At 40.4% G+C, this 27,567-nt stretch overlaps 1 protein-coding gene and 1 long non-coding RNA gene across 2 annotated transcripts in view; both read left to right on the top strand.

The window, feature by feature from the left end:
* Nucleotides 1-26,928, top strand: part of LOC115186748 (zinc finger protein 180-like) — a gene marked incomplete at both ends in the record, with an annotated part of 83,271 nt that extends 56,343 nt beyond the window's left edge. Inside the window, one exon of the mRNA XM_029746268.1 lies at nt 26,199-26,928. Coding sequence (XP_029602128.1) covers nt 26,199-26,928 — 730 coding nt within the window. The remainder of the gene's footprint in view (nt 1-26,198) is intronic.
* Nucleotides 16,326-17,702, top strand: LOC115186758 (uncharacterized). Its single transcript, XR_003875881.1, has 2 exons — nt 16,326-16,376; nt 17,514-17,702. It is a non-coding gene; the product is annotated as an uncharacterized LOC115186758 (long non-coding RNA).
* Nucleotides 26,929-27,567: the final 639 nt, after the last annotated feature.

Below are 27,567 nucleotides of genomic sequence, written 5' to 3'. Positions count from 1 at the left end.
TTTCTCCTGTGCTTTCAAACCTAAGTCAGTCCCATTAACGATTACCTTTCCAGCCATTAAAATCATCTTAATTCTCGGTGCCATTCTTGTATCTATAACACTGGTGCTCATCAGGAATCCAGGTGAACCGAGGTGTGTTGGCTGAGCACTTCAATCTGGCCAACCCCCATTCCTATACAGTTGTCTTCTTTCCCAGGAAATTGTTTAATGTTTACCTTAAATCCTACATCTTGATCTTCTTTGACTCCTTATTTTGTAAGTCACTCATCAGTGTATTATATAGTTTATCTTCTACTTCTTCTCAATGACAACGGTATCGTATGATTTGTACCAGAAGGTGGTGGATCTGAATGTATCAGTCAGATTAGACTATGATGCAGCTCAGAGTCTAAACTCTTTCCAAAAACCGCCAACCCTCTCCTGCCCTTAGTCTCTCTGCTAGGTACCACCCCATACTCACACCTCTAGGAGCACACACAGTGATGAACGGTCGGGATAGGAAATCTTCGTTAAGGAGGTAACCCCCGGACCCTATTGGTATCGGTTCTTCTCCTAACTCTGTGTGTGATCAACAGTGTTCATATGTGTACATACCTCCTTGCAGTGGGTAATGTGGACCCAAGTGACTCTCTCAGCTTTTCTAATGGCAAAAGCAGTGGTTTAACAGAACCTGGTATGGGCCTTCCCAACGGGACTGCTTCCAGTTTTTTCTCCTCAGGGACTGGATCCACACCCAGTCTCCTGGTTGGATTGAGTGAATCACCTTCTCCTGTAATTCACCTGTTGGACACAAATTCTTGGACATACGGGTTTGGTTAACAAACAGTCTTCTCATGTGCTCTGCCAGTATATCTTTAATTTCTATGTCTACCTGTTCTGGTATCTCTAACTCTGGCATTCTATAGGCTCTACCTGATTAGCTAATCTGTCATTCATTCTTTAAAGAGATAGATCCCAGTAAACCAACTCTAGGGATAATATCTCAATTCGGAATAGTTCAATAAGTCAATTTCCAAATGTTGGAATGGAAATTCTACAAAAATGTTTTTTGTTCTAGTAGCATCCTATCCTGTTCTATCGCCTGCTCACCATCAGCTGGCCTTTAGTGGGAGCTCCCCCACTAAAATAGCCCGCCTGTGTCCATCTCAACTTCACTTCCTCCCACACTTTTCTTATTACTTTATATTGTTCCTCTCCTCCAGCTCTATCCTGTATTTTTTGTTCCAAATATTCGCTGAATTTAAGTTTGGTGGGCGGAATAGCTGCCATGTTATTATTTGTATAAATGTCCCTCTATCTTTGTATGCTTTGTATACCTTCCCTGTAGCTCAGTTGGTAGAGCATGGTGTTTGCAACACCAGGATTGTGGGTTCGATTCCCACGGGGGGCCAGCACAGAAAAAAAAAAAAAAAAATGTATGATATGTATGAAATGTATGCATTCACCACTGTAAGTCGCTCTGGATAAGAGCGTCTGCTAAATGACTAAAATGTTAAATGTACTTAGCTCGTCGTTGGTCAAGACCAGCGATGTATTCACGGTGCTGACTCGAGCTTATCTCTGGTGCCCCACCCTCGTAAACAAAGTTTTTTGAAATATTAGGACTAATATTTTGAATAGGCTAAAACATTAACCCGGTCAATACCAACTCCCCGGTGATTACCCCAATTTGGTGTTCAATGTTATTTAGGTCCCCCGCAGTACTTGCAAATCAAATCCTCACTCAGTTCTATAGACAGACAGATCGCACACCCGGGCTGAAACCCAAACTATTGGTATAGTTTCCGCCTTCGGGGTACGTACAAACAAGCACACTCAAACAGGGCTGGAAACAAATTCCAGACGCACTGGAGGCGCACAAATCCCTCCCTAAACAAAGTCAAAACCGGAACTATTTCTAGATCTCCGGGACGAAACTAAACACGTTATTACAATGTACGGGACTTCCGACCAAAATCGGTTTATCCACCTACTTGCTACTTCAATTATTCCCTAAGCAAAGTCAAAACCGGAACCAGAATAAATTCCAGATCTCCGGGATGAAACTAAATAATTTTACAATGTACGGGACTTCCGACCAAAATCGGTTTATCTACCTACTTGCTACTTCAATTATTCCCTAAGCAAAGTCAAAACCGGAACCAGAATAAATTCCAGATCTCCGGGACGAAACTAAATAATTTTACAAGATTAATATGTTTAAGTTATATTTACTTTACTGAATCCGCTTGTTCTGAGTGTTCCCTTCTGGTCAGCTATTCCAGTAGGCCTTCTCTAGTTAGCAGATGTATACTATCAATGTTGCGCCACACAGGCTTTTAATTTAGCATGGGCGATCGACACACGGTCTCTCTGTTCACTCTATTCACTATCCACACACGATCTCTTTATTCCATTTTTATGTATCCGACTTTCTATTGATGTCCCTTATCCACACGCCACGGTGAATGGTCATAATCTCACGGTATACATTTGTACCAATCCCAGTTTCTACTGATGCTACTTGGTATCAAGCCTATTACCACAAATATCCTTGTACTCAGCCCTTACATTTTGTTATTACAATCCTATACAATATTAACAGTAATTCATACTCACGCCTGGTACTTCTGATCAAAATTTGGATAAAGACTATAATACAATATGCAGATTTTGTTTTAACAGGCTCTGCTTACCTTTTATTAGTCGAGCTCGTTGATCAGTTTCCCGGGGCAAGTAGAATCACCGATGGCTCCTGCGGACAGGTCACCCGTCCTCACGAGATTGTCCTGGACTTGTCCCCTCTCACATCAACCATCTATGGACCGAATTCAGAAGTATGAAACCATCCTCTGCTACCAAGTTTTGTTGATGATCAGTTACTTGAGAAGGAGACCAAGTCAAGACGCTGGACCGGGTGGATTCAATTATAGTAAGGCAGCTTTATTAAGAGACAAAGATATTTGGCAAAACGTGCACAGACTCGTTCTTTTAGCTCTTATGGAACTAGCGGAAGAGAGCCCCAAAACATAGTGTGCATCTGTTTTATACAACATGATTGTAATGCTATGACGTAGGTTGAGTCTTGTAGATTCGTCCTCCTGACTGGTCGTTGAGTGGAGTGACGATCTGGTCTCGGGTCGGTGTCGACTCCCCATTGGTCCATGAGTGTGTTCTTTGTTCCACTGACCCAGCCCTCTGGGATGGGTTTGTGTGTGTGTGTACGTGTGTATTTTGTGCTGAGTCCTTGTCTGTGTGTCTCTGTAGTCACAAGATGTTATTGCGAGACTGGCCGCTGGCCCCTGTGATCAGGGCATTTCCTGTTTTATCAGTGCTGTGTAAGGTCTAAGTCGGCCATCTGTTTCTGGGTGTGCGTGTATAGCTAGTATCCGTTCAACACAGAATGTGTCTTTTGTATCAGCAGATAAGTGTTGCGCAATAGACCAGCTTATGCGATATATTTATTACAGCGGACAGAAATACTAGGAGAGAGGGGTACCCCTACACAGAACTGAACCGGATCAAAGATGGCGGACAGATATACTAGGAGAGAGGGTTACCCCTACACAGAACTGAACTGGATCTAAGATGGAGGACAGAAATACTAGGAGAGAGGGGTACCCCTACACAGAACTGAACTGGATCAAAGATGGCGGACAGAAATACTAGGAGAGAGGGGTACCCCTACACAGAACTGATCTGGATCTAAGATGGCGGACAGAAATACTAGGATGGAAGCAAATGTAAGGGATTATAACGTCATAACGAATCATGCAAAAACATGTACAGTTTACAGGAATGTTAGTTAATGTAGAGACAAACGATTATGCTTTTTTTAATCGTAAAGTTCATTTACGAAAATCGCGATTTAGCAAGCTAGCTGACTAGCTAACATTAACCAACTAGCTGACTAGCTAACATTAGCCAGCTAGCTGACTAGCTAACATTAACCAGCTAGCTGACTAGCTAACATTAACCAACTAACTGACTAGCTAACATTAACCAGCTAGCTGACTAGCTAACAATAGCCAGCTAGCTAACATTAACCAGCTAGCTGACTAGCTAACATTAACAAGCTAGCTGACTAGCTAACATTAGCCAGCTAGCTGACTAGCTTTATGGGTGTTGTGACATGAGTATGAAATTGTAATTCTGGTTGTTTTAGGGACTCCTGAAACAACCAGCAAACCAGGCTGTCGTTTTGTGAAACAGTGGATGTATAGAATCTAGCTAGCTGAAGAATTTACTGCAAATTGAATGTACAATTGTGTTAGCTTGCCTTGCTGATATTTGCCATGCAGATAGATGAAATAACGTAGCTAGCTATGTTCTTGCTTATTGTGCAGTGGATGATTATAATACCTGTATGCCTATGGATGTGTAGCTAGCTATCTAGCCGATCTGTGTATGAACCCAAACGTTTGGTATACATATTAGTTCAGAACCTATGAACCTCAGCTATCATAGCCAGTTGTATCAACTTCAAAACAGCCTGAATGACATTAATGAAGCCTATGGATTGAGTAGAATATAATGTAACTTTGTGCCAAGGATGCAAGTCGTATATACATGTAGTTATTACCATGCATGAGATCCCCACATTGTAGCCTGTACATTTAATATATTCACTGATCATGTACTCTACCTTGGCAAATAAAGGTGTAGTTTAGGTATGAATGTCTTTGAGATTATTTTTCAGTCATATCCAATACCAGGAGTATCAAATTCCAGTATTTGAATGACGCTGTGTCTGCATGTATGTATTACAATTATACACTTCAACAGTGTTTACCAATCTTGGTCCTGGGACATCAATGGTTACACATTGTAACTAATAGACTAGAAACAGGATTTAAATAGTTAATTCAAAAATACAGAAATGTAATGTTAAAAAACAGAACACTACACTTCCTATGCATCATGTAAATACTCTAACACTGGTTCATCTCAACATCTAATGTCTTTCATCTGCATTGATCTGATAAACACAGGATAGGTGGAGTATTTCATCACATTACACTTCATTTCAACCAGTAGAGAATGTGAAACGCTTTATTGAAAAGCTCATTATCCAAGTGTTATAAATACAAGTTCAATCTGTCCTTCAATGCACATCTGTTGTGCATTATAAAAACAGAGGAAGAAAGAGGAGGAGGTGAGAGAGGTGTAAAAGACAGAAAGGGAAAGAGGTAAGCACATAGGAGCAGGGAAGGCAGCACATGATTAATGAATCACAGTGCTACATAAATATTCTCTCAGTTCATCACAATTACATAATAGTGTCTCTCGTTGGCACAAAGGTTCTTAAAAGCAGGTGAGGTGGCGATGATGGGACTGGGGGTTGGCATCCTCTCACATCAAAACATATCTGCAGACGAGAGACAGATGGAGAGAGAGAGCATGTTTAAACCTTGTGTTTTTATTTTTTATTCTAACATTGTTAGTCATCAGGAGGTGAAATACAAAACTGACCTTGGATCATTAACTCTGGGACTACTGCATCTCTATCTGTATTTCAATGTAAAGCATCTCTTTAATAATACTTCCTGTATAATATAAACTGACCTGGGATCATTAACTCTGGGTCTACTGCATCTCTATCTGTATTTCAATGTAAAGCATCTCTTTAATAATACTTCCTGTATAATATAAACTGACCTGGGATCATTAACTCTGGGACTACTGCATCTCTATCTGTATTTCAACGTAAAGCATCTCTTTAATAATACTTCCTGTTGACCTGACCAAGTGACCTCTCACCTCTGATCATGCTGTGCCCTCTATGTAGCCAGTTCAGATGCAGGAGGGGTTCACCGACACAGCTGATATAACCTAGAGGATTTAGGGAGAAGAGGAGAGAGGGATGAAGTGAAGGAGAGAGACTGTTATTGAGAAAATAAGGTAGTTAAAGCAACAGTGTTCAACAGGAATCTCTGTGTGGCTTCACCTGGTGTCCACACCACACTAGGTGGCTGCAGAGTACTTTATGCTGAAAAACATGAACGGACCCACAAGGACAAACAATATAGCGTAGTTATAGAAATAATGAAGTGTCTTACTATTCTCCATGGTTGGCCCTCTTGCCTATTCTTTGAAGGTGGAAGGAGCCACAGTTATACACCTGAACCTGCTTACTGCACAACACAATCCATCAATCAGATTGATACATGAGTGTGTAGGTGTGGGTTATAGGGTGTCTAATTGTTAAATTTCTTTTCAATATGGATGATTTAAAATAGCCTGTTTTGTTTTTGTACAGACATCACACACCCTTACCTACACAGCACCCTTACCTGAGAAGTAGAAATCAAAGGGAGAGAAACTGTGAATTGAATAACTGCAGTTGACATAGCTCAGTAAATGCAAGAATACTCTTATTGCAATGTGAATGGCTCTTAAAAGAGCCTTTGGTTGTGCATAGTGACGTCTATGGTGTTGCCAGGGAACAGCAGCCTCTTTGAAGAAGTAGGAGGTGAAGATATCCTGCACACGGATTGCCTCTCTTGCTGCGTTGTTGGACCCCATCCTTGAAACATCCTGCAGAGCAGCAGACTCCTCCTCTGGCACACGGCGGTGAGCTGCTGATCCCCTTCTGGTCCTCGTGTCCATCCTCATGAAGTTACGCAGGACACAGGTAGCCTTCACACGCCTGAATTCCTCCAGGAGGCAGTCCCAGATGACCCTGGTCACCCAACCTTGCAGTGCCCTACACGGTAACTGTAGGCAATCATTTTGAAGGAATCTCCAGTTACAAGGTATCTGTAGGAATATGGAAGACAATGTAATTATTAGACTGTTACATCACCAGGTCATTGTGGATTACTAAAGTATAATATCCCTGATAACAAATCATGATAACATTGGATTGATAGATGCATGGGCACACATATGTACATGCGTAGCATGTGACAATAACAGGATCATATCAAGGATGGCATCACAAATGAATACATAAATACCACTTGAAGCTTGATGATGAGTTGATCATTTGAATCAGCTGTGCAGTGTGAAGGCAAAAACAACAATGTGCCTCTCTGAGTCCCCAGGACTGAGAACCACTGCTCTTCATTGGGACCTCTTCATATGTAGACTGGCTTTCATAGAGCTCTTTATCTGAGGACAGAAAACCTCACAAGAAACAGACTTCATTATAGTCAAATTACACCACACTGAATATTATGTTACTATTATCTCCGTCCTCACTTCTAGGGACAGGAACTACACAAAAGTACCGGCCCTATCCAGAATAGCCTCCTCTCTCACTGACAGTTGGGGCTGCTATCCTTTCACCCTCCTCCATGGCTGTTAGCTAGCTACCTACAAATGCATTTGGAGTTTGTTTTTTACAGTGATAAATATGTAGTAGAGTTAAAATGGTTATTGCAGCAAACTTCAAATTATTAGAATAGTACACAACGCAAAACAGAACAATCAGGTTGAGGGTCAGTGGCCAAAGCCCGCGAACAGGAATATTCCAAGTTCAGACAGAAGGGGGGAGTCAGATCGCCAGGAACTTTACTTTTGGTTTCTAATTTTAATTGTTGCGCTACTGGTGATGCCTGTTGATGTTAGGTAGGCAGCTACAGTAGCTGAATGATGTTAACATCTTCAGGTTTTGTTTCATTAAATGTATTTTATTTTATCTGGGTGCTTACGTCACCTACTAACACCCTGGTACTACCCTTAGCTCCCGATCTCCTCAGTCTGAGAAAACACTGAGAGAGAAAGGTACGGGTTGCAGATTACTCCTTTGTAGAAGTCCGTAACGTGAAATAAATAAAACGTCCCAAGGTTAATGCTGTAGATATTGTTATAAGGGGATGTGAGACTATCGAAACACGTAACTTCCAGAGTTTTATTGTTGTTATTAATATAGTTACAGAGTGCTAAAAGTGTTGCTAGCTAGCATGACTTTCTGTGATGCAGAAGGCTAGCTCAGCTGCCGACTAGTGATTGTGGTGCATTATGGGGGATGTAGTTTTTGCCCTCTAAGGCGATTTTACGTTGTAACTTGTTTGTGTTGCAGTGGTTTTGTACATGAGTTGTTGTATTTTGCTACTATCAACAATGAAAGCACCTAGCAATGTATTGGGGATGTGAGACAGGATATGTGTTTTACCTTTCTTCATGCTCCTGTGTAGAACAACTTGTCAGGCGTTGCATTGGAGACTGATGTGTTCCTGTCCTGTCTTTTCATAATACTATTGCAGGTATGGTTCTATTGTCTAAGAATTAAGATTATACATTCTTTGTATTAAGGACTGGTTATTATTTTATACTATACATTATGGCTTTATGTATGAGTGTGATTGTGAGAGTCTGAGAAAACACTGAGAGAGAAAGAACAACTTGTCAGGCGTTGCATTGGAGACTGATGTGTTCCTGTCCTGTCTTTTCATAATACTATTGCAGCAGATCAACATAAAAGCTTTAAAGACAGCCGTGGTGTCGCTCTTCAATTCTGGGTTCTCCTGTGGTGCATAAGAAACCCGCTACACCTACATGGTGTAACAATACATCATGTAGATGTCTATAATGAACAGACTAGGTCTATACTGCTCCTACATGGTGTAACAATACATCATGTAGATGTCTATAATGAACAGACTAGGTCTATACTGCTCCTACATGGTGTAACAATACATCATGTAGATGTATATAATGAACAGACTAGGTCTATACTGCTCCTATATGGTGTAACAATACATCATGTAGATGTATATAATGAACAGACTAGGTCTATACTGCTCCTACATGGTGTAACAATACATCATGTAGATGTATATAATCAACAGACTAGGTCTATACTGCTCCTATATGGTGTAACAACACATGTAAATGCATATAATGAACAGACTAGGTATATACTGCTCCTACATGGTGTAACAATACATCATGTAGATGTATATAATGAACAGACTAGGTCTATACTGCTCCTATATGGTGTAACAACACATCATGTAGATGCATATAATGAACAGACTAGGTATATACTGCTCCTACATGGTGTAACAATACATCATGTAGATGTATATAATGAACAGACTAGGTCTATACTCCTCCTATATGGTGTAACAATACATCATGTAGATGCATATAATGAACAGACTAGGTCTATACTGCTCCTACATGGTGTGACAATACATCATGTAGATGTATATAATTGTCACGTCCTGACCAGCAGATGGAGCTAGTGTTTTTGTTTTGGGGTCAGGACGTGGCATGTTTGTGTTGGTTAAATGTTGGGTGGATGATTTGGACTTCCAATTGAAGGCAGGTGTGTATAGTTGCCTTTGATTGGAAGTCCTATATAGGTGTGTGTGTTTTTCTTTGGGGTTGTGGGTGGTTGTTTTTGCACTGCGTTTCTAGCCTGCAGAACTGTAGCTGTTGTCACTTTGTTTGTATTGTTAAGTGGATGATTTACTCCTTTATTTTAATTAAAGATGAGTATTCACATACCTGCTGCGCCTTGGTCTTCTCTCCATGACAACTTGCGTTACAATAATGAACAGACTAGGTCTATACTGCTCCTACATGGTGTAACAATACATCATGTAGATGTATATAATGAACAGACTAGGTCTATACTGCTCCTACATGGTGTAACAATACATCATGTAGATGTATATAATGAACAGACTAGGTCTATACTGATCCTACATGGTGTAACAATACATCATGTAGTTGTATATAATGACCAGACTACGTCTATACTGCTCCTAAATGGTGTAAGAATACATCATGTAGATGTACACAGTTCAACAGTTTGGGGTCACTTAGAAATGTCCTTGTTTTTGAAAGAAAAGCTTTTTTTTGTAAACAGTGTGCCAGGCTTCTTGTTCTTTGACAAAGCTTTTGTAAACAGTGTTTTTGAATGCAGCAATTCAACCATGAAGGCCTGATTCACGCAGTCTCCTCTGAACAGTTGATGTTGACATGTGTATGTTACTTGAACTCTGTGAAGCATTTATTTGGGCTGCAATCTGAGGTGCGGTTAACTCTAATGAACGTATCTTCTGCAGCAGAGGTAACTCTGGGTCTTCATTTCCTGTGGCAATCCTCATGAGAGCCACCCATACCTTGGCCCAACACAACTGATTGGCTCAAATGCATCAAGAATGAAAGAAATTCCACAAATCAACATTTAACAAGGCACACCTGTTAATTGAAATTAATTCCAGGTGACTACCTCATGAAGCTGGTTGAGAGAATGCCAAGAGTGTGCAAAGCTGTCATCAAGGCAAAGGGTGACTGCCTTGAAGAATATTTCAGTTGTTGTTTTTTTTACATTTGAAACATTTATAAAAACCTGTTTTCACTTTTCCATTATGGGGTATTGTGATGTCATTATGGGGTATTGTGTGTAGATTGATGAGAATTTTTTACATTTTTTATCCATTTTAGAATAAGGCTGTAACGTAACAAAATGTGGAAAAAGTGAAGGGGTCTGAATACTTTCTCACTGCACTGTATATATAGGGGCAGTACTTAGTGACATCACTTCCTGAAACAGGAGGTACAAATATATAACATAGGTTCACAATATCAACATTCAAGGTATCAAAATATATGACCAAGCTGGAAGTGTAAACGCCAGCCCAGCCACAATCCTAGAGGTTCACTGATGATCAACCTCCTCCTTCACATCTGACTCCTAATGATCAACTTCCTCCTTCACATCTGACTCCTGATGATCAACCTCCTCCTTCACATCTGACTCCTGATGATCAACCTCCTCCTTCACATCTGACTCCTGATGATCAACCTCCTCCTTCACATCTGACTCCTGATGACCAACCTCCTCCTTCACATCTGACTCCTGATGATCACCCTCCTCCTTCACATCTGACTCCTGATGATCAACCTCCTCCTTCACATCTGACTCCTGATGATCAACCTCCTCCTTCACATCTGACTGCTGATGATCAACCTCCTCCGTCACATCTGACTCCTGATGGTCAACCTCCTCCTTCACATCTGACTCCTGATGATCAACCTCCTCCTTCACATCTGACTCCTGATGATCAACCTCCTCCTTCACATCTGACTCCTGATGATCAACCTCCTCCTTCACATCTGACTCCTGATGATCAACCTCCTCCTTCACATCTGACTCCTGATGATCAACCTCCTCCTTCACATCTGACTCCTGATGATCAACCTCCTCCTTCACATCTGACTCCTGATGATCAACCTCCTCCTTCACATCTGACTCCCTATGATCAACCTCCTCCTTCACATCTGACTCCCGATGATCAACCTCCTCCTTCACATCTGACTCCTGATGATCAACCTCCTCCTTCACATCTGACTCCTGATGATCAACCTCCTCCTTCACATCTGACTCCAGTGATCAATCCAGAGCATCTTCTTTTTTGGGGGAATCCCGATCGATGGAGGACGTCATCCAATAGGCCGTCATCACCACCACCGCCCACAAGATAATTGTCATTCAGGTTATCAATGGGAAGAGCATTAGCAATATGTCCTGTCTGGTAACTTGTCTCGTTCAATGGATTTACATTGGCAGGTGCACAGGGAGAAACCCCATTAAAACACTTTTGGAAGTCTTTAACTAAATCAAAGTTTGTGGCCTGTGATGTTGGGACAGATAATAGTCCCTTATTATACAAGAGACAAAATCCCCTAATTCTACAGCACAACGGCAGAATCATGTCTTCAGTGTAAAACTAACAATGACTCAATAATCCTTCTGGGAATGTTATGATGTCATAAAGTTATGGGCGGAGTTAGAAAGTTGTCTGTCAGAAGTACAATATTACTGTTAACGCAATAGAAAGGTCAAATGCTTTATTATCTAAAAATGTAAAGTTCTGGGCGACGGAGAGAAATAAAATGGTGCAGTTTGAGGCCATGTGGTGGAGAGTGATGCAGGAGCTGGAGATGGGGGTGTGTCAGTGTTGAGATGAGTGCGCTGAAGATGTGTGCTAGTGGGTCTGGGAAGGTGTGATGTAGTTAATGTTAATATGATGTCGTTTGTGTGTACTGAACTGCGTCCAGTCAGCAGATGGACTAGATGCCTCTTAGGCCGCCCATTGTGACGCCGTCAAGAATTCAGCAGAGCAAGTTTGTATGAAGGTCTGGTTATTAAATGGGTACATAGTTCAATAGTAATATCCTCTAAAGCGCCCTGGTGACAAACTTTACTGCCCTGTTTCCAGTTGTCCACATGGCTGGGAGAACCTATTCAAGTAATTAAGTAAGTAAATAGATTTTGAAAATGTAAAAAACAACAATGTATTATTAGCTAACTAGCTACAGTGCAGGCTAACTCAAATGAGCTGTTAAATGAGCTAGCTAGTTGGCTTGCTAGCTATCTAACCAACTTCAAATACTGTATAGATAGATAGCTAGCTAAGTGAATTAAATATCAGCAACTACCTAACTTCATATTAGCTATCTTGATGTATTTATCACTGTAAAAAAACAAACTCCAAATGCATTTGTAGGTAGCTAGCTAACAGCCATGGAGGAGGGTGAAAGGATAGCAGCCCTATAATATATAATATATAGACACCCTATAACCCACACATTCATGTATCAATCTGATTGATGGATTGTGTTGTGCAGTAAACAGGCTCAGGTGTATAACTGTGGCTCCTTCCACCTTCAAAGAATAGACAAGAGGGCCAACCATGGAGAATAGTAAGACACTTTGTTATTTCTATAACTACACTATATTGTTTGTCCTCGTGTGTCCGTTCATGTTTTTCAGCATAAAGTCCTCTGCAGCCACTTAGTGTGGTGTGGACACCAGGTGAGGCCACACACAGATTCCTGTTGAACACTGTCGCTTTAACTACCTTATTTTCTCAATAACAGTCTCTCTCCTTCACTTCATCCCTCTCTCCCCTTCTCCCTAAATCCTCTAGGTTATATCAGCTGTGTAGGTGAACCCCTCCTGCATCTGAACTGGCTACATAGAGGGCACAGCATGATCAGAGGTGAGAGGTCACTTGGTCAGGTCAACAGGAAGTATTATTAAAGAGATGCTTTACATTGAAATACAGATAGAGATGCAGTAGTCCCAGAGTTAATGATCCAAGGTCAGTTTATATTATACAGGAAGTATTATTAAAGAGATGCTTTACATTGAAATACAGATAGAGATGCAGTAGTCCCAGAGTTAATGATCCCAGGTCAGTTTATATTATACAGGAAGTATTATTAAAGAGATGCTTTACATTGAAATACAGATAGAGATGCAGTAGTCCCAGAGTTAATGATCCCAAGTCAGTTTATATTATATAGGAAGTATTATTAAAGAGATGCTTTACATTGAAATACAGATAGAGATGCAGTAGTCCCAGAGTTAATGATCCCAAGTCAGTTTTACATTTCACCTCCTGATTGATGACTAACAATGTCAGAATAAAAACTAAAAACACAAGGCTTAAACATGCTCTCTCTCTCCATCTGTCTCTTGTCTGCAGATATGTTTTGATGTGAGAGGATGCCAAACCCCAGTCCCATCATTATGTAATTGTGATTAACTGAGAGAATATTTATAGCACTGTGATTCATTAATCATGTGCTGCCTTCCCTGCTCCTATGTGCTTACCTCTTTCCCTTTCTGTCTTTTACACCTCTCTCACCACCTCCTCTTTCTTCCTCTGTTTTTATAATGCACAACAGATGTGCATTGAAGGACAGATTAAACTTGTATTTATAACACTTGGTTAATGAGCTTTTCAATAAAGCGTTTCACATTCTCTACTGGTTGAAGTGTAATGTGATGAAATACTCCACCTATCCTGTGTTTATCAGATCAATGCAGATGAAGGGCATTAGATGTTGAGATGAACCAGTGTTTGAGTATTTACATGATGCATAGGAAGTGTAGTGTTCTGTTTTTATCATATTTCTGAATATATGAATTAGCTAGTTAAATCCTGTTTCTAGTCTATTAGTTACAATGTGTAACCATTGATGTCCCAGGACCAAGATTGGTAAACACTGTTGAAGTGTATAATTGTAATCCATACATGCAGACACAGCGTCATTCAAAGACTGGAATTTGATACTCCTGGTATTGGATATGACTGAAAAATAATCTCAAAGACATTCATACCTAAACTGCACCTTTATTTGCCAAGGTAGAGTACATGATCAGTGAATATATTAAATGTACAGGCTACAATGTGGGGATCTCATGCATGGTAATAACTACATGTATATACGACTTGTATCCTTGGCACAACATGATATTATATTCTGCTCAATCCATAGGCTTCATTAATGTCATTCAGGCTGTTTTGAAGTTGATACAACTGGTACAACTGAAGTGATACAACTGAAGTTGATACAACTATGTATAGCAAACGTTTGGGTCCATACACAGATCGGCTAGATAGCTAGCTACACATCCATAGGCATACAGGTATTTTAATCAACCACTGCACAATATGCAAGAACATAGCTAGCTACGTTATTTCATCTATCTGCATGGCAAATATCAGCAAGGCAAGCTTACACAATTGTACATTCAATTTGCAGTAAATTCTTCAGCTAGCTAGATTCTATACATCCACTGTTTAACAAAACGACAGCCTGGTTTGCTGGTTGTTTCAGGAGTCCCTAAAACAACCAGAATGACAATTTCATACTCATGTCACAACACCCATAAAGCTAGTCAGCTAGCTGGCTAATGTTAGCTAGTCAGCTAGCTGGCTAATGTTAGCTTGTCAGCTAGTTGGTCAATGTTAGCTCGTCAGCTAGCTGGCTAATGTTAGCTAGTCAGCTAGCTGGCTAATGTTAGCTAGTCAGGTAGCTGGCTAATGTTAGCTAGTCAGCTAGCTGGCTAATGTTAGCTAGTCAGGTAGCTTGCTAAATCGCGATTTTCGTAAATTAACTGATCCAGTTCAGTTCTGTGTAGGGGTACCCCTCTCTCCTAGTATTTCTCTCCGACATCTTTGATCCAGTTCAGTTCTGTGTAGGGGTACCCCTCTCTCCTAGTATTTCTGTCCTCCATCTTTGATCCAGATCAGTTCTGTGTAGGGGTACCCCTCTCTCCTAGTATTTCTGTCCACCATCTTTGATCCAGGTCAGTTCTGTGTAGGGATACCCCTCTCTCCTAGTATTTCTGTCCGCCATCTTTGATCCAGTTCAGTTTTGTGTAGGGGTACCCCTCTCTCCTAGTGTTTCTGTCAGCCATCTTTGATCCAGTTCAGTTCTGTGTTGGGGTACCCCTCTCTCATAGTATTTCTGTCCGCCATCTTTGATCCAGTTCAGTTCTGTGTAGGGGTACCCCTCTCTCCTAGTGTTTCTGTCCTCCATCTTTGATCCAGTTCAGTTCTGTGTTGGGGTACCCCTCTCTCCTAGTATTTCTGTCCGCCATCTTTAATCCAGTTCAGTTCTGTGTAGGGGTACCCCTCTCTCCTAGTATTTCTGTCCTCCATCTTTGATCCAGTTCAGTTCTGTGTAGGGGTACCCCTCTCTCCTAGTATTTCTGTCCGCCATCTTTACTGAAGAAAGTCTTACAGTCACTAGTGCAGCAGCAGCCTCCCCTGGTCCTAGTGCAGCCCGGTAAAAGTTTAAGATGCGATGTAACTGTTCACGAAAAAAATAAATCACAGAAAAAATATATTGACTGATATTGATTTATTTAAGGGGGGCTAATGAATATTTAGGCTAATGAATATTTTAGGACCAGCGATGTCCCTTATTCCTACCCTTTAACTTTTTGTCTGACAAAATAAACATTTTACTCAACTGCGTTACCCACTCCAGTCAGCAGATGGCGGTCTGGGAATTTAAGGTAATTTAACGCAATGCTGTTGGTGTGACGTATAATCTAGTGGACGGAACTCTTCTTTCAACAGCAGCAACAGTTAGTCGGACACCACGGTAGCTTGCTAGACAAAATAGCCGAACCGATAAAGCTCTTTAGACGCGTTAGTGTATATTAGCCTCTGTGTTTTAAACCCACTTCTGTCGTCTAGTTAGTTATCCGATTTAATTTCATATTTACGGTGTTGTTGTTATTAGTCAGCTAGCGAGCTGGTTAAGTTAGCATTAGCCTAGCTAGCTAACATTCACAACCATGCGGTCACTGAGCTACTCTCCTGCTAAAGAAGATGAGGATGTCACAGTAAAACAAGAAGTAGAGGGTGAGGCCATTACTGTGAAAGAAGAAAAAGACGCGTTCAGAGTGAAAGAGGAGGAGGATGTCACAGTAAAAGAAGAGGAGGATGCAGTTTATGGAGTGAAAGAGGAGGAGAGGGAGATGACTGTTACATTGATAAAGGAGGAGGAAGAAGAGGAGGAAACTGGATATCTGGGCACGGTTTCCCAAACGCATCTTAAGGCGTCCAGTGGTTCTAACGGTGAACTTAGCAATAAGATGGTTTTGAGAAACCGTTCCCTGATTAACACTAGTAAGTACTGTTTTAAAAACAGAGGCACAAACTCTGCAGTTGTTGAACTGATGTTTGGTGTTAAAGCGGAAATATGCAATAGCTACATCCATATTGTGACTTTTAAATTATTTATTTATAGCCATTGATTCTTGAAGAATATAACACATGCCTCATGAGCTTAGTTCAACTGTTGTACCCCATCAGAATATAAGCTTTTTTTACTCCAATGTTTAGAAACAATGTAAACCAACACTGTATAGCCTCAACATGGTTAAAACTATAATGTTGATATCATGGATGGTCAGTCCTTGCATCCATAGGTCTGTCTATGAATTTGAGAGTAGTTACATTTCTCCAGCCCCATCATCATCATCTTATTACCAAACAGTGGTGGAATTACAGCTTTGTTATTGTTTCAACTGCAGATTGACAGATTGTTGTGTGGCTTTTTTTAAATCAAGGATTTAAACAGAAACAAAATGGCAGCCCAGAGACCTAAGCTGTGTTAGAATACTCATACTAACCGTACTATTTGTGATGTTAACTGAGTATATAGTGTGCTTATTGGTCATAGTATGATGTAGTTAGTATGCCAAAAGTTCCTGGATGTCCTACTAAATTCGCCAAAACACGAAGTATACGAGCAGTGGCCACTATTTCCGTGCTTTTAGGGCCCATAATGCAATTCTTCATAAACCAGGTAGGCCAGTTGAGAACAAGTTCTCATTTACAACTGCGACCTGGGCGTGGCTTTTCAGATTTGAAGAAAATGGAGGAAAATATTCAGCCGAAGTCCAACTAGAGCCGATACAAATTCTTTGCTTTAACTAATTTTGACAAATGTTACGAAAATGTTGAGCAATGTAATAAAGTTATGACTTTTCAAATAAGTTACCTTACACGTTATTTTGGCTGACAATTTGTTAGCATGTTATTACAGCAGTATGTACCGGTGTGTTAACTAGCTACCTACCGTTAGTTGGCTACTTATACATCAAACTTGCCAGTATATTAACTATATTCTATCTAACTAACTACCCAACGTTTATTGACTTGATTATTCCCGTCATTCTTAGCTAAATGGTATAGTCGTTGTGCTTTCTCAATGGACATTCGGGTGCTTTCATAGAGTGAATTTATCTACTCTGATTTCAGAGCATCTCGTCTGAGTACCAGAGAGCAGTGTTTAACTATCCCTGTAAACACGCTGGAGGATTCAGTATCCATTGAAGAGCTTGAACGATTCATTGACGAGAGATACTTACGAACTCAAAGAAACATGTCGCTGGTTTCAGAGGATTCCAGCATCATCGTTGTTAAGGACAACCAACCCAATCAACAAAACAAAACCAAGTTGGCCAATAGGTATCAGCGATGGAACCAAACCATCCCCTAGTAAGAGGGCAAGTGGGGAGAGGTTTACTGATATGGATGTTGAACACGGAGCTGGAAGGTACTGTAGACTCTATTCATGGCAAGGTGGAGGTGGTACAAAGGGATGAAAGGTGCTGTAGACTCTATTCATAGCAAGGTGGAGGTGGTACAAAGGGATGAAAGGTACTGTAGACTCTATTCATGGCAAGGTGGAGGTGGTACAAAGGGATGAAAGGTGCTGTAGACTCTATTCATGGCAAGGTGGAGGTGGTAGAAAGGGATGAAAGGTACTGTAGACTATTCATAGCAAGGTGGAGGTGGTACAAAGGGATGAAAGGTGCTGTAGACTCTATTCATAGCAAGGTGGAGGTGGTGCAAAGGGAGAACAAACAACTTAACAACTTGGTAGACAGATATTCAGTAAATACTAGGAATAGATTGGTAGCGAGGTTGCATAGCAACAGCATCAACTTCTGGTAGACAGGCGTAGTGCTAGTACGCTCAACTGAAAGGATCCAGTTTGTTTACAGTTTACTAACATGAACTAATAGTATAGATGGATTGGTAGACAGGCGTAGTGCTAGTACGCTCAACTGAAAGGACACAGTTTGTTTATTGTTTACTAACATGAACTAATAGTAGAGATGGATTGGGTCTTTGGTCGGATCAAACGTCTTGTCTGCCTGAGTGTGATGTGTACGATGTCTGCCCACTCTCAACCTAGCCTTGGGGATGGGCGGTAAACCGTATTTTACTATATACCAGTATTGATGCACGGACCGGTTTGGGTTTTTACTTTACCTTCTATAAGGGTATTTCAATGTTTGGTTTGTTAAATGTGATGCGCAATTCCGTCATGTTCCTTTATTCGGGACATTTAGAATGACAACCCATTACAGAGTAGCCTAGTGGGATTATTCATAAAATTATCTGGTGATCAGGTTATGAAATGTCATAACAGAGACATTTTAGTTTCCATGTTTCACCTGAAATATTAAATTATTTATAGTCCAAGGTCTATGTTATTGTTAGGTGAAGTTATGGGTCCTACAGTAGGTCTATGTTGTTGTTAGGTGAAGTTATGGGTCCTACAGTAGGTCTATGTTATTGTTAGGTGAAGTTATGGGTCCTACAGTAGGTCTATGTTGTTGTTAGGTGAAGTTATGGGTCCTACAGTAGGTCTATGTTGTTGTTAGGTGAAGTTATGGGTCCTACAGTAGGTCTATGTTGTTGTTAGGTGAAGTTATGGGTCCTACAGTAGGTCTACAGTGGGGGAAAAAAGTATTTGATCCCCTGCTGATTTTGTACGTTTGCCCACTTACAAAGAAATTATCAGTCTATAATTGTAATAGTAGGTTTATTTGAACCGTGAGAGACAGAATAACAACAAAAATATCCAGAAAAACGCATGTCAAAAATGTTATAAAATGATTTGCATTTTAATGAGGGAAATACGTATTTGACCCTTCTGCAAAACATGACTTAGTACTTGGTGGCAAAACCCTTGTTGGCAATCACAGAGATCAGACGTTTCTTGTAGTTGGCCACCAGGTTTGCACACATCTCAGGAGGGATTTTGTCCCACTCCTCTTTGCAGATCTTCTCCAAGTCATAATGGTTTCGAGGCTTACGTTTGGCAACTCGAACCTTCAGCTCCCTCTACAGATTTTCTATGGGATTCAGGTCTGGAGACTGGCTAGGCCACTCCAGGACCTTAATGTGCTTCTTCTTGAGCCACTCCTTTGTTGCCTTGGCCATGTGTTTTGGGTCATTGTCATGCTGGAATGCCAATCCACAACCCATTTTTAATGCCCTGGCTGAGGGAAGGAGGTTCTCACCCAAGATTTGACGGTACATGGCCCTGTCCATCGTCCCTTTGATGCGGTGAAGTTGTCCTGACCCCTTAGCAGAAAAACACCCCCAAAGCATAATGTTTCCACCTCCATGTTTGACGGTGGAGATGGTGTTCTTGGGGTCATAGGCAGCATTCCTCCTCCTCCAAACACGGCGAGTTGATGCCAAAGAGCTCCATTTTGGTCTCATCTGACCACAACACTTTCACCAGTTGTCCTCTGAGTCATTCAGATGTTCATTGGCATACTTCAGACAGGCATGTATATGTATTCTTGAGCAGGGGGACCTTGCGGGCGCTGCAGGATTTCATTCCTTCATGGCGTAGTGTGTTACCAATTGTTTTCTTGGTGACTATGGTCCCAGCTGCCTTGAGATCATTGACAAGATCCTCCCGTGTAATTCTGGGCTGATTCCTCACCGTTCTCATGATCATTGCAACTCCACAAGGTGAGATCTTGCATGGAGCCCCAGGCCGAGGGATATTGACAGTTCTTTTGTGTTTCTTCCATCTGCGAATAATCGCACCAAATGTTGTCACCTTCTCACCAAGCTGCTTGGCGAGGGTCTTGTAGCCCATTCCAGCCTTGTGTAGGTCTACAATCTTGTCCCTGTCATCCTTGGAGAGCTCTTTGGTCTTGGCCATGGTGGAGAGTTTGGAATCTGATTGATTGATTGCATCTGTGGACAGGTGTCTTTTTTTTGACAGGTAACAAGCTGCGGTTAGGAGCACTCCCTTTAAGAGTGTGCTCCTAATCTCAGCTCGTTACCTGTATAAAAGACACCTGGGAGCCAGAAATCTTTCTGATTGAGAGGGGGTCAAATACTTATTTCCCTCATTAAAATGCAAATCAATTTATAACATATTTGACATGCGTTTTTCTGGATTTTTTTGTTGTTATTCTGTCTCTCACTGTTCAATAAACCACCATTAAAATTATAGACTGATCATTTCTTTGTCAGTGGGCAAACGTACAAAATCAGCAGGGGATCAAATACTTTTTCCCCCACTGTATGTTGTTGTTAGGTGATATTATGTGTCCTACAGGAGGTCAATGTTGTTGTTGGTTGATGTTATGTGTCCTACAGGAGGTCTGTATTATTGTTTGGTGAAGTTATGGGCCAATTTGTTTAACACTTAGTGTCAGGCTGATGGCAAAGCTAGCCAAAGACCATTTTACTGTTTTTTAAGTATAAAGCAGTTGATTTGCGACAATAACACTGTCATGTCTTTGACATCATTAAACTGAAGACATGTTTATCAAATAACTCTCTGTAATTATTATTACGCGATTAAACTGATTAATCGTGTAACTGTAATTAACTAGGAGGTCGGGGCACCAAGGAAAATATTCAGATTAAAAAGTTATAATTTTCCTAATATAACTTTCAGATATTATAATATCTGATCTATTAGTCTTCTGATTAATGATGTATTTGTTTACCTCGTCAGTCTCATTCCAAACGTCGTAAATTGTTGGTTATCTGCACGAACCCAGTCTTCACTATAAGTCATACATACATCAATTGTCTTAAAATCATTTATTTACTAAGTAATTCACAGAAATGCATAACAAATGGATATCGTTACAAAGAAATGATAAAGGAATGTGCCCTTGTGGGCTAAACCAGCATGGTGGCTTGTTAGACAAAAGGTTGATAAGAGTTGATAATTATAACAATTGAAATGCTAATCCTTTGCACATGAACGCTCACTCATTCGGGAACAATTGCAATCAATATATATATTTACGCTCAGTGTGTCTTTGGGATCTTTGTTGAAAAGTTCGTTCTGTTGGAGAGGTTGTCCTCGCATTCTCTCTCTCTCTCTCTCTCTCTCTCTCTCTCTCTCTCTCTCTGTTAGAATGGATATTTCAAAGTGACATTCATTAATGTCGTTATAGGACAGATGTTTCGTCGGTCTTCGCATTCAATGATACCGAATTCCTAGCTGCAGACTAGTAATTAATATCAAAGACTTGTTATTATTCTGTCGGTATCAATAGTCTAAGAGTTTAACCATGTGGTATGGTTAAAGTTCAGACAGAGGAATGCATGGTCTCCAACCTTTAGCCACTCGTAATGGAGGTAAGCTCGGTCTGGTGATAGAAACCCTGGGTGGGGGTTATATTCGGAATTTGTTAAAAGGCTGTCTCATGACGCCAGGTCCCGTCTGTTCATGGGGGTGTGCCGATGACTTGGTGAAACTTTACACAGAAATACAATTCTGTCACATTAACATCTTATAATCATCCCAACATATTCCAAATAGCTTTATCCTTATTCATTGATTTTTATACAACCATTAGATGTAAGTCTCACAACTGAGGCTATTATATAAACAGCGCCATGGTAATGTGGCCGTATTGTCTCTCATGAGTTTCACAAAATTGTACCAAACGGACCAGTTCGTAGCTGGATTCTTCACCGATCTTTTATACCTTATCCAGAACATAAATGTCGTTTGGTTCTCCAGTCCTGTGAGGTGGAAGAATTCCTGGGTTCTTTCTATGAAACACACTCTGTCTCAAAACTGTGGCCATGAGGTAGGACATTCTTTTAGGAATTTACGACCGCTCTCACAGAGCCTGGGTAGGGGGAGGTAGGGGGATGGTGCATAGAAAACCCAAAGAGGGCAACGTCATGACAACACAAACATATTAACCAGGACATTCAAACGAGCCTTACGATTATAATCCAAAAGTAATGTGAAATGTACTCATAAGCAACCTCGGAATGTAGGCTATTTTTACTGTCAGCCTATGAGAACTCCCCTGAGTTTTCCCCCACGGTGGTGAATTAGTGAATAAACACAGAGCTTAATGTGAGTTTCCTTCAGTAGCACTCGTGATAGTGAGCTGTAATATTCAGAATACATTGTGAAAAACTAAAATCTTTGCTCAACATTTTTGCTCCAGGCAGATATAGTACATCCATAACTAGTGGTTTCCTCATTACCAGATATACTACATCCATAACTGGTGGTTTCCTCATTACCAGATATACTACATCCATAACTAGTGGTTTCCTTATTACCAGATATACTACATCCATAACTAGCGGTTTCCTCATTACCAGATATACTACATCCATAACTAGTGGTTTCCTCATTAGCAGGGAGGATTTTCTGCAACCAGATTGTGTGTGCATTGCCCTCGTGCTGCAAATTTAGCAAACACAGAAAAGGGCCTATATTGGAGACCAATAGTTGTCTGGCACACTGCTTAGGATTTCAACAACTTTAATAACTTATTTCTAGTTACTACTAATGCAAAAACAAGACAAAATATGATTGTTGCTAAGTTGACTGTCTTAAAACTTCTTTGGGATAGGGGGCAGTATTTTCACGGCCGGGTGAAAAAACTATTCAGATTTAAATTGGTTACTACTCTTGCCCAGAAACGAGAATATGCATATTATTAGTAGATTTGGATAGAAAACACTCTGAAGTTTCTAAAACTGTTTGAATGGTGTCTGTGAGTATAACAGAACTCATATGGCAGGCAAAAACCTGAGAGGTATCCAAGCAGGAAGTGGCCTGTCTGAGAATTTGTAGTTCTTCTTTTGGTTCTCTATCAAAACTACAGTATCTATGCGGTTACGTAGCACTTTCTAAGGCTTCCATTGGCTCTCCAAAGCCTTCAGAAAGCGGATTGAGGCATCTCCTGTCTCTGGGCAGAGTATAGTAGCTCAGTTTGTCAGTGGTCTGCCCGGTGACGAAGAGATTGGATATGCGCATTCACGAGACTACGCTGTTTTTTCTTTTCCTCTTTGAATGAATACACTATTGTTCGGTTGGAATATTATCGCTATTTTACGAGAAAAATACCATAAAAATTGATTTTGACATGCTTCTAAGTACGGTAATGGAACATTTTGAATTTTCTCTTCTCGATATGCGCTCGCGCGTTACCCTTTGGATAGTGACCTGAACGCCCAAAAAAACGGAGGTAATTGGACATAACTATGGATTATTTGGAACAAAAACAACATTTCTTGTGGAAGTAGTAGTCCTGGGTGTGCATTCTGACGAAGCTCAGCAAAGGTAATACAATTTTTCGAATACTAATTCTGAGTTTAGTGTGCCCCGAACTTGGCTGGTGTCAAATTAGCTAGCCGTGATAGCTGGGCTATGTACTCAAAATATTGCAAAATGTGCTTTCGCCGAAAAGCTATTTTAAAATCTGACATAGCGATTGCATAAAGGAGTTCTGTATTTATAATTCTTAAAATAATTGTTATGTATTTTTTCAACGTTTATGATGAGTAATTTAGTAAATTGATGTGCACATTCACCGGAAGTTTTCGGTGGGAATACATTTTCAGAACATCACACACCAATGTAAAAAGCTGTTTTTATATATAAATATGAACTTGATTGAACAAAACATGCATGTATTGTATAACATAATGTCCTAGGAGTGTCATCTGATGAAGATCATCAAAGGTTAGTGCTTCATTTAGCTGTGTTTTGGGTTTTTGTGACATATATGCTTGCTTGGAAAATGGCTGTGTGATTATTTTTGGCTATATACTCTCCTAACATAATCTAATGTTTTGCTTTCGCTGTAAAGCCTTTTTGAAATCGGACAATGTGGTTAGATTAACGAGAGTCTTATCTTTAAAATGGTGTAAAATAGTCGTATGTTTGAAAAATTGAAATTATTGCATTTTTGAGGTTTTTGTATTTTGCGCCACGCCCTTCCATTGGATATTGGCGAGGCGTTCCGCTAGCGGAACGTCTAGATGCAACAGGTTAATTGTCAAATAATTTAACAGATGTCAATTGTTGTACAACTTCATGGGTATGCTCTGGGCATCACATTTTACCTGAAATAAACAATGGATTTCTGCTGTTGTGGGCCTTTAACCATCTGTCTGACTTTGTCATTCACACAGGAGAGATACTTAACTATCGTGGATCCTCTGGGGAGCCTCAACAACCTCATGATGCTGAAGAGGCAGAGAAGAGTCTCTCCAGATCAGAACTCCTCAAAAAACACCTGCAGAGACCCACAGGGAAGAAATCTAACTGCTGCTCAGACTGTGGGAAAAGATTCACCTCTTCAGTAAAACTTAACCTGTCTGGGCTAGGGGGCAGTATTGAGAATTTTGGAAAAAATATGTTCCCATTTTTAACTGCCTCCTACACCAACTCAGAAGCTAGAATATGCATATTATTGTTCAGGTTTGGATAGAAAACACTCTGAATTTTCTAAAACTGTTTGAATGGTGTCTGTGAGTATAACAGAACTCCTATGGCAGGCAAAAACCTGACAAGCTTTCAAGCAGGAAGTACCCTGTCTGACAAGGAGTCGTGCGTCTTGCATCTTTTTATTGAAAAGTAAGGATCTTAGCTGTAACGTGACAATTCCCAGGGCTCCGATAGGCTCTCAGAGCCCGGGAAATAACTGAAGGTTTACGAGGGAACCTCAGGCTGAAACACATTATCACCTTTTGTAAGTGGCTGCTCCGAGGACCTTTGAATGAGGCGCGTGCATGAGTCGCTCCTGAGGAGAAATTTTATTCGGCTGTTTAGGCTCAATGCATACTCCCGGTCGGAATATTATCACTAATCTACGAGTTAAATGGCATAAAAATTGGTTTTAAACATGCTTCGAAGTACGGTAATGGAATATTTAGACATTTTTGACACGCCAATGCGCCGGGACCGTGAAGAAGCATTCTGATAGTGTCTAGAACTCACGAACAAAACGTCGCTGTTTGGATATAACGATGGATTATTTGGGACCAAACCAACATTTGTTATTGAAGTAGAAGTCCTGGCAGTGTATTCTGATGAAGAACAAGCAAGGTAAGAACATTTTTCTTATAGGAAATGTGATTTTGGTGGAGGCTGACCTGGGTGGGTATCTAAATAGCTAGCCCTGTAATGCCGGGCTATGTACTTAGATTATTGCAAAATGTGCTTCATCCGAAAAGCTATTTTAAAATCGGACATATCGAGTGCATAGAGGAGTAATGTATCTATAATTCTTAAAATAATTGTTATGCTTTTTGTGAACGTTTATCGTGAGTAATTTAGCAAACTGTTAGTAAATTCAACGGAAGTTTGCCGGGGGTTATGCGTTTTCTGAACGTCACATGCTAATGCAAAAAGCTGTTTTTTGATATAAATATGAACTTGATTGAACAGACATGCATGTATTGTATAACACAATGTCCTAGGTGTGTCATCTGATGAAGATCATCAAAGGTTAGTGCTGCATTTAGCTGTGGTTTGGGTTTATGTGACATGATATGCTAGCTTGAAAAATGGCTGTCTGATTATTTCTGGCTGGGCACTCTGCTGACATAATCTAATGTTTTGCTTTCGTTGTAAAGCCTTTTTGAAATCGGACAGTGGGGTTAGATTAACGAGATTCTTGTCTTTAAATAGCTGTAAAATAGTCATATGTTTGAGAAATTGAAGTAATAGTATTTCTAACGATTCAAAAATCGCGCCACTGGAATTTCAGTAGCTGTTACGTAGGTGGGACGAGTTCGTCCCACATACCCCAGAGAGGTTAAAATACATCAAAGAATTCATACAGGAGAGAAAGCTTTTGGCTGTGATCAATGTGGGAAGAGTTTTATTTGGCTACCAACCCTGAAATCACATCAGAGAATACACACTGGAGAGAAACCTTATGGCTGTGATCAATGTGGGAAGAGTTTTACTCAGCTAAACAGCCTGATAGTACACCAACGGACACACACAGGAGAAAAACCTTATTGCTGTAGTCAGTGTGGGAAGAGTTTTTCTACATCTAGCTATCTAACTATACACAAGAGAACACACACAGGAGAGAAATCTTATGGCTGTGATCAATGTGGGAAGAGTTTTATTCGGCTACAAACCCTGAAATCACATCAGAGAATACACACTGGAGAGAAACCTTATGGCTGTGATCAATGTGGGAAGAGTTTTACTCAGCTAAACAGCCTGATGGTACACCAACGGACACACACAGGAGATAAACCGTATTGCTGTAGTCAATGTGGGAAGAGTTTTTCTACATCTAGCTATCTAATTATACACCAGAGAACACACACAGGAGAGAAACCTTATGGCTGTGATCAATGTGGGAAGAGTTTTAATCAGCTAAACAGCCTGATGGTACACCAGAGGACACACACAGGAGAGAAAGCTTTTAAATGTGATCAATGTGGGAAGAGTTTTGGTACATCTGGATGTCTGACGACACACCAGAGAACACACACAGGAGAGAAACCTTATAACTGTAGTCAATGTGGGAAGAGTTTTACTACATCTAGCCAGCTGACTTTACACCAGAGAACACACACTGGAAAGAAACCTTATAGCTGTGATCAATGTGGGAAGAGTTTTACTACATCTAGCCAGCTGACTTTGCACCAGAGAAGACACACAGGACAGAATCCTTATAGCTGTACTCAATGTGGGAAGAGATACTCTGATTAAAGATCTCTGACTAAACATCAGAAAATACATGGAGTTGTTTCATGATATCAATGAAATAATGTCACAATGTAGAATGTTTAATATTGTAGAAGGAGTATTTTAATGATGTCACAATGTAGAACGTTTGTCCCATGTTCTATTGATTTCAACATGATATGGATTTTAGCCTCAGGGGAAAAATCCAGGCTCTGAATTGAAAGAGTACTATTTATGTGAATTAACAAATAGTAACTAACACAAAAAGAGCTGTGTTACACTTACCACGTTGGTGACCCACTTGAATCAAAATTTAACACTTCAAAATGTAGATAGCTGTTTTCTACAAGTTGTCCTCTAACCAGTGATGTACACATTATTCCCAGATTCTGTGTGGTTTTTAGCTGTTAGTTTTAACAGGACGTTCAACCTCATCTCCCTCCTCTCACGCAATTGATTTCAACATGATATCGATGAGTGATGACAAATAAGTGTTGTGTTCCTTCCTGAAGATGAGTTTTGTTCGGGCTCGTTCCAAGGGGACGAGAGTTCTAGAAGCTAGTG

This window comes from Salmo trutta, unplaced genomic scaffold (genome assembly GCF_901001165.1).
Source record: "Salmo trutta unplaced genomic scaffold, fSalTru1.1, whole genome shotgun sequence".
In the NCBI taxonomy this organism is placed as follows: Eukaryota; Metazoa; Chordata; class Actinopteri; order Salmoniformes; family Salmonidae; genus Salmo; species Salmo trutta.
The sequence above is the reverse complement of the archived record's forward strand: the minus strand, read 5'-3'. Positions and strand labels throughout refer to the sequence as shown.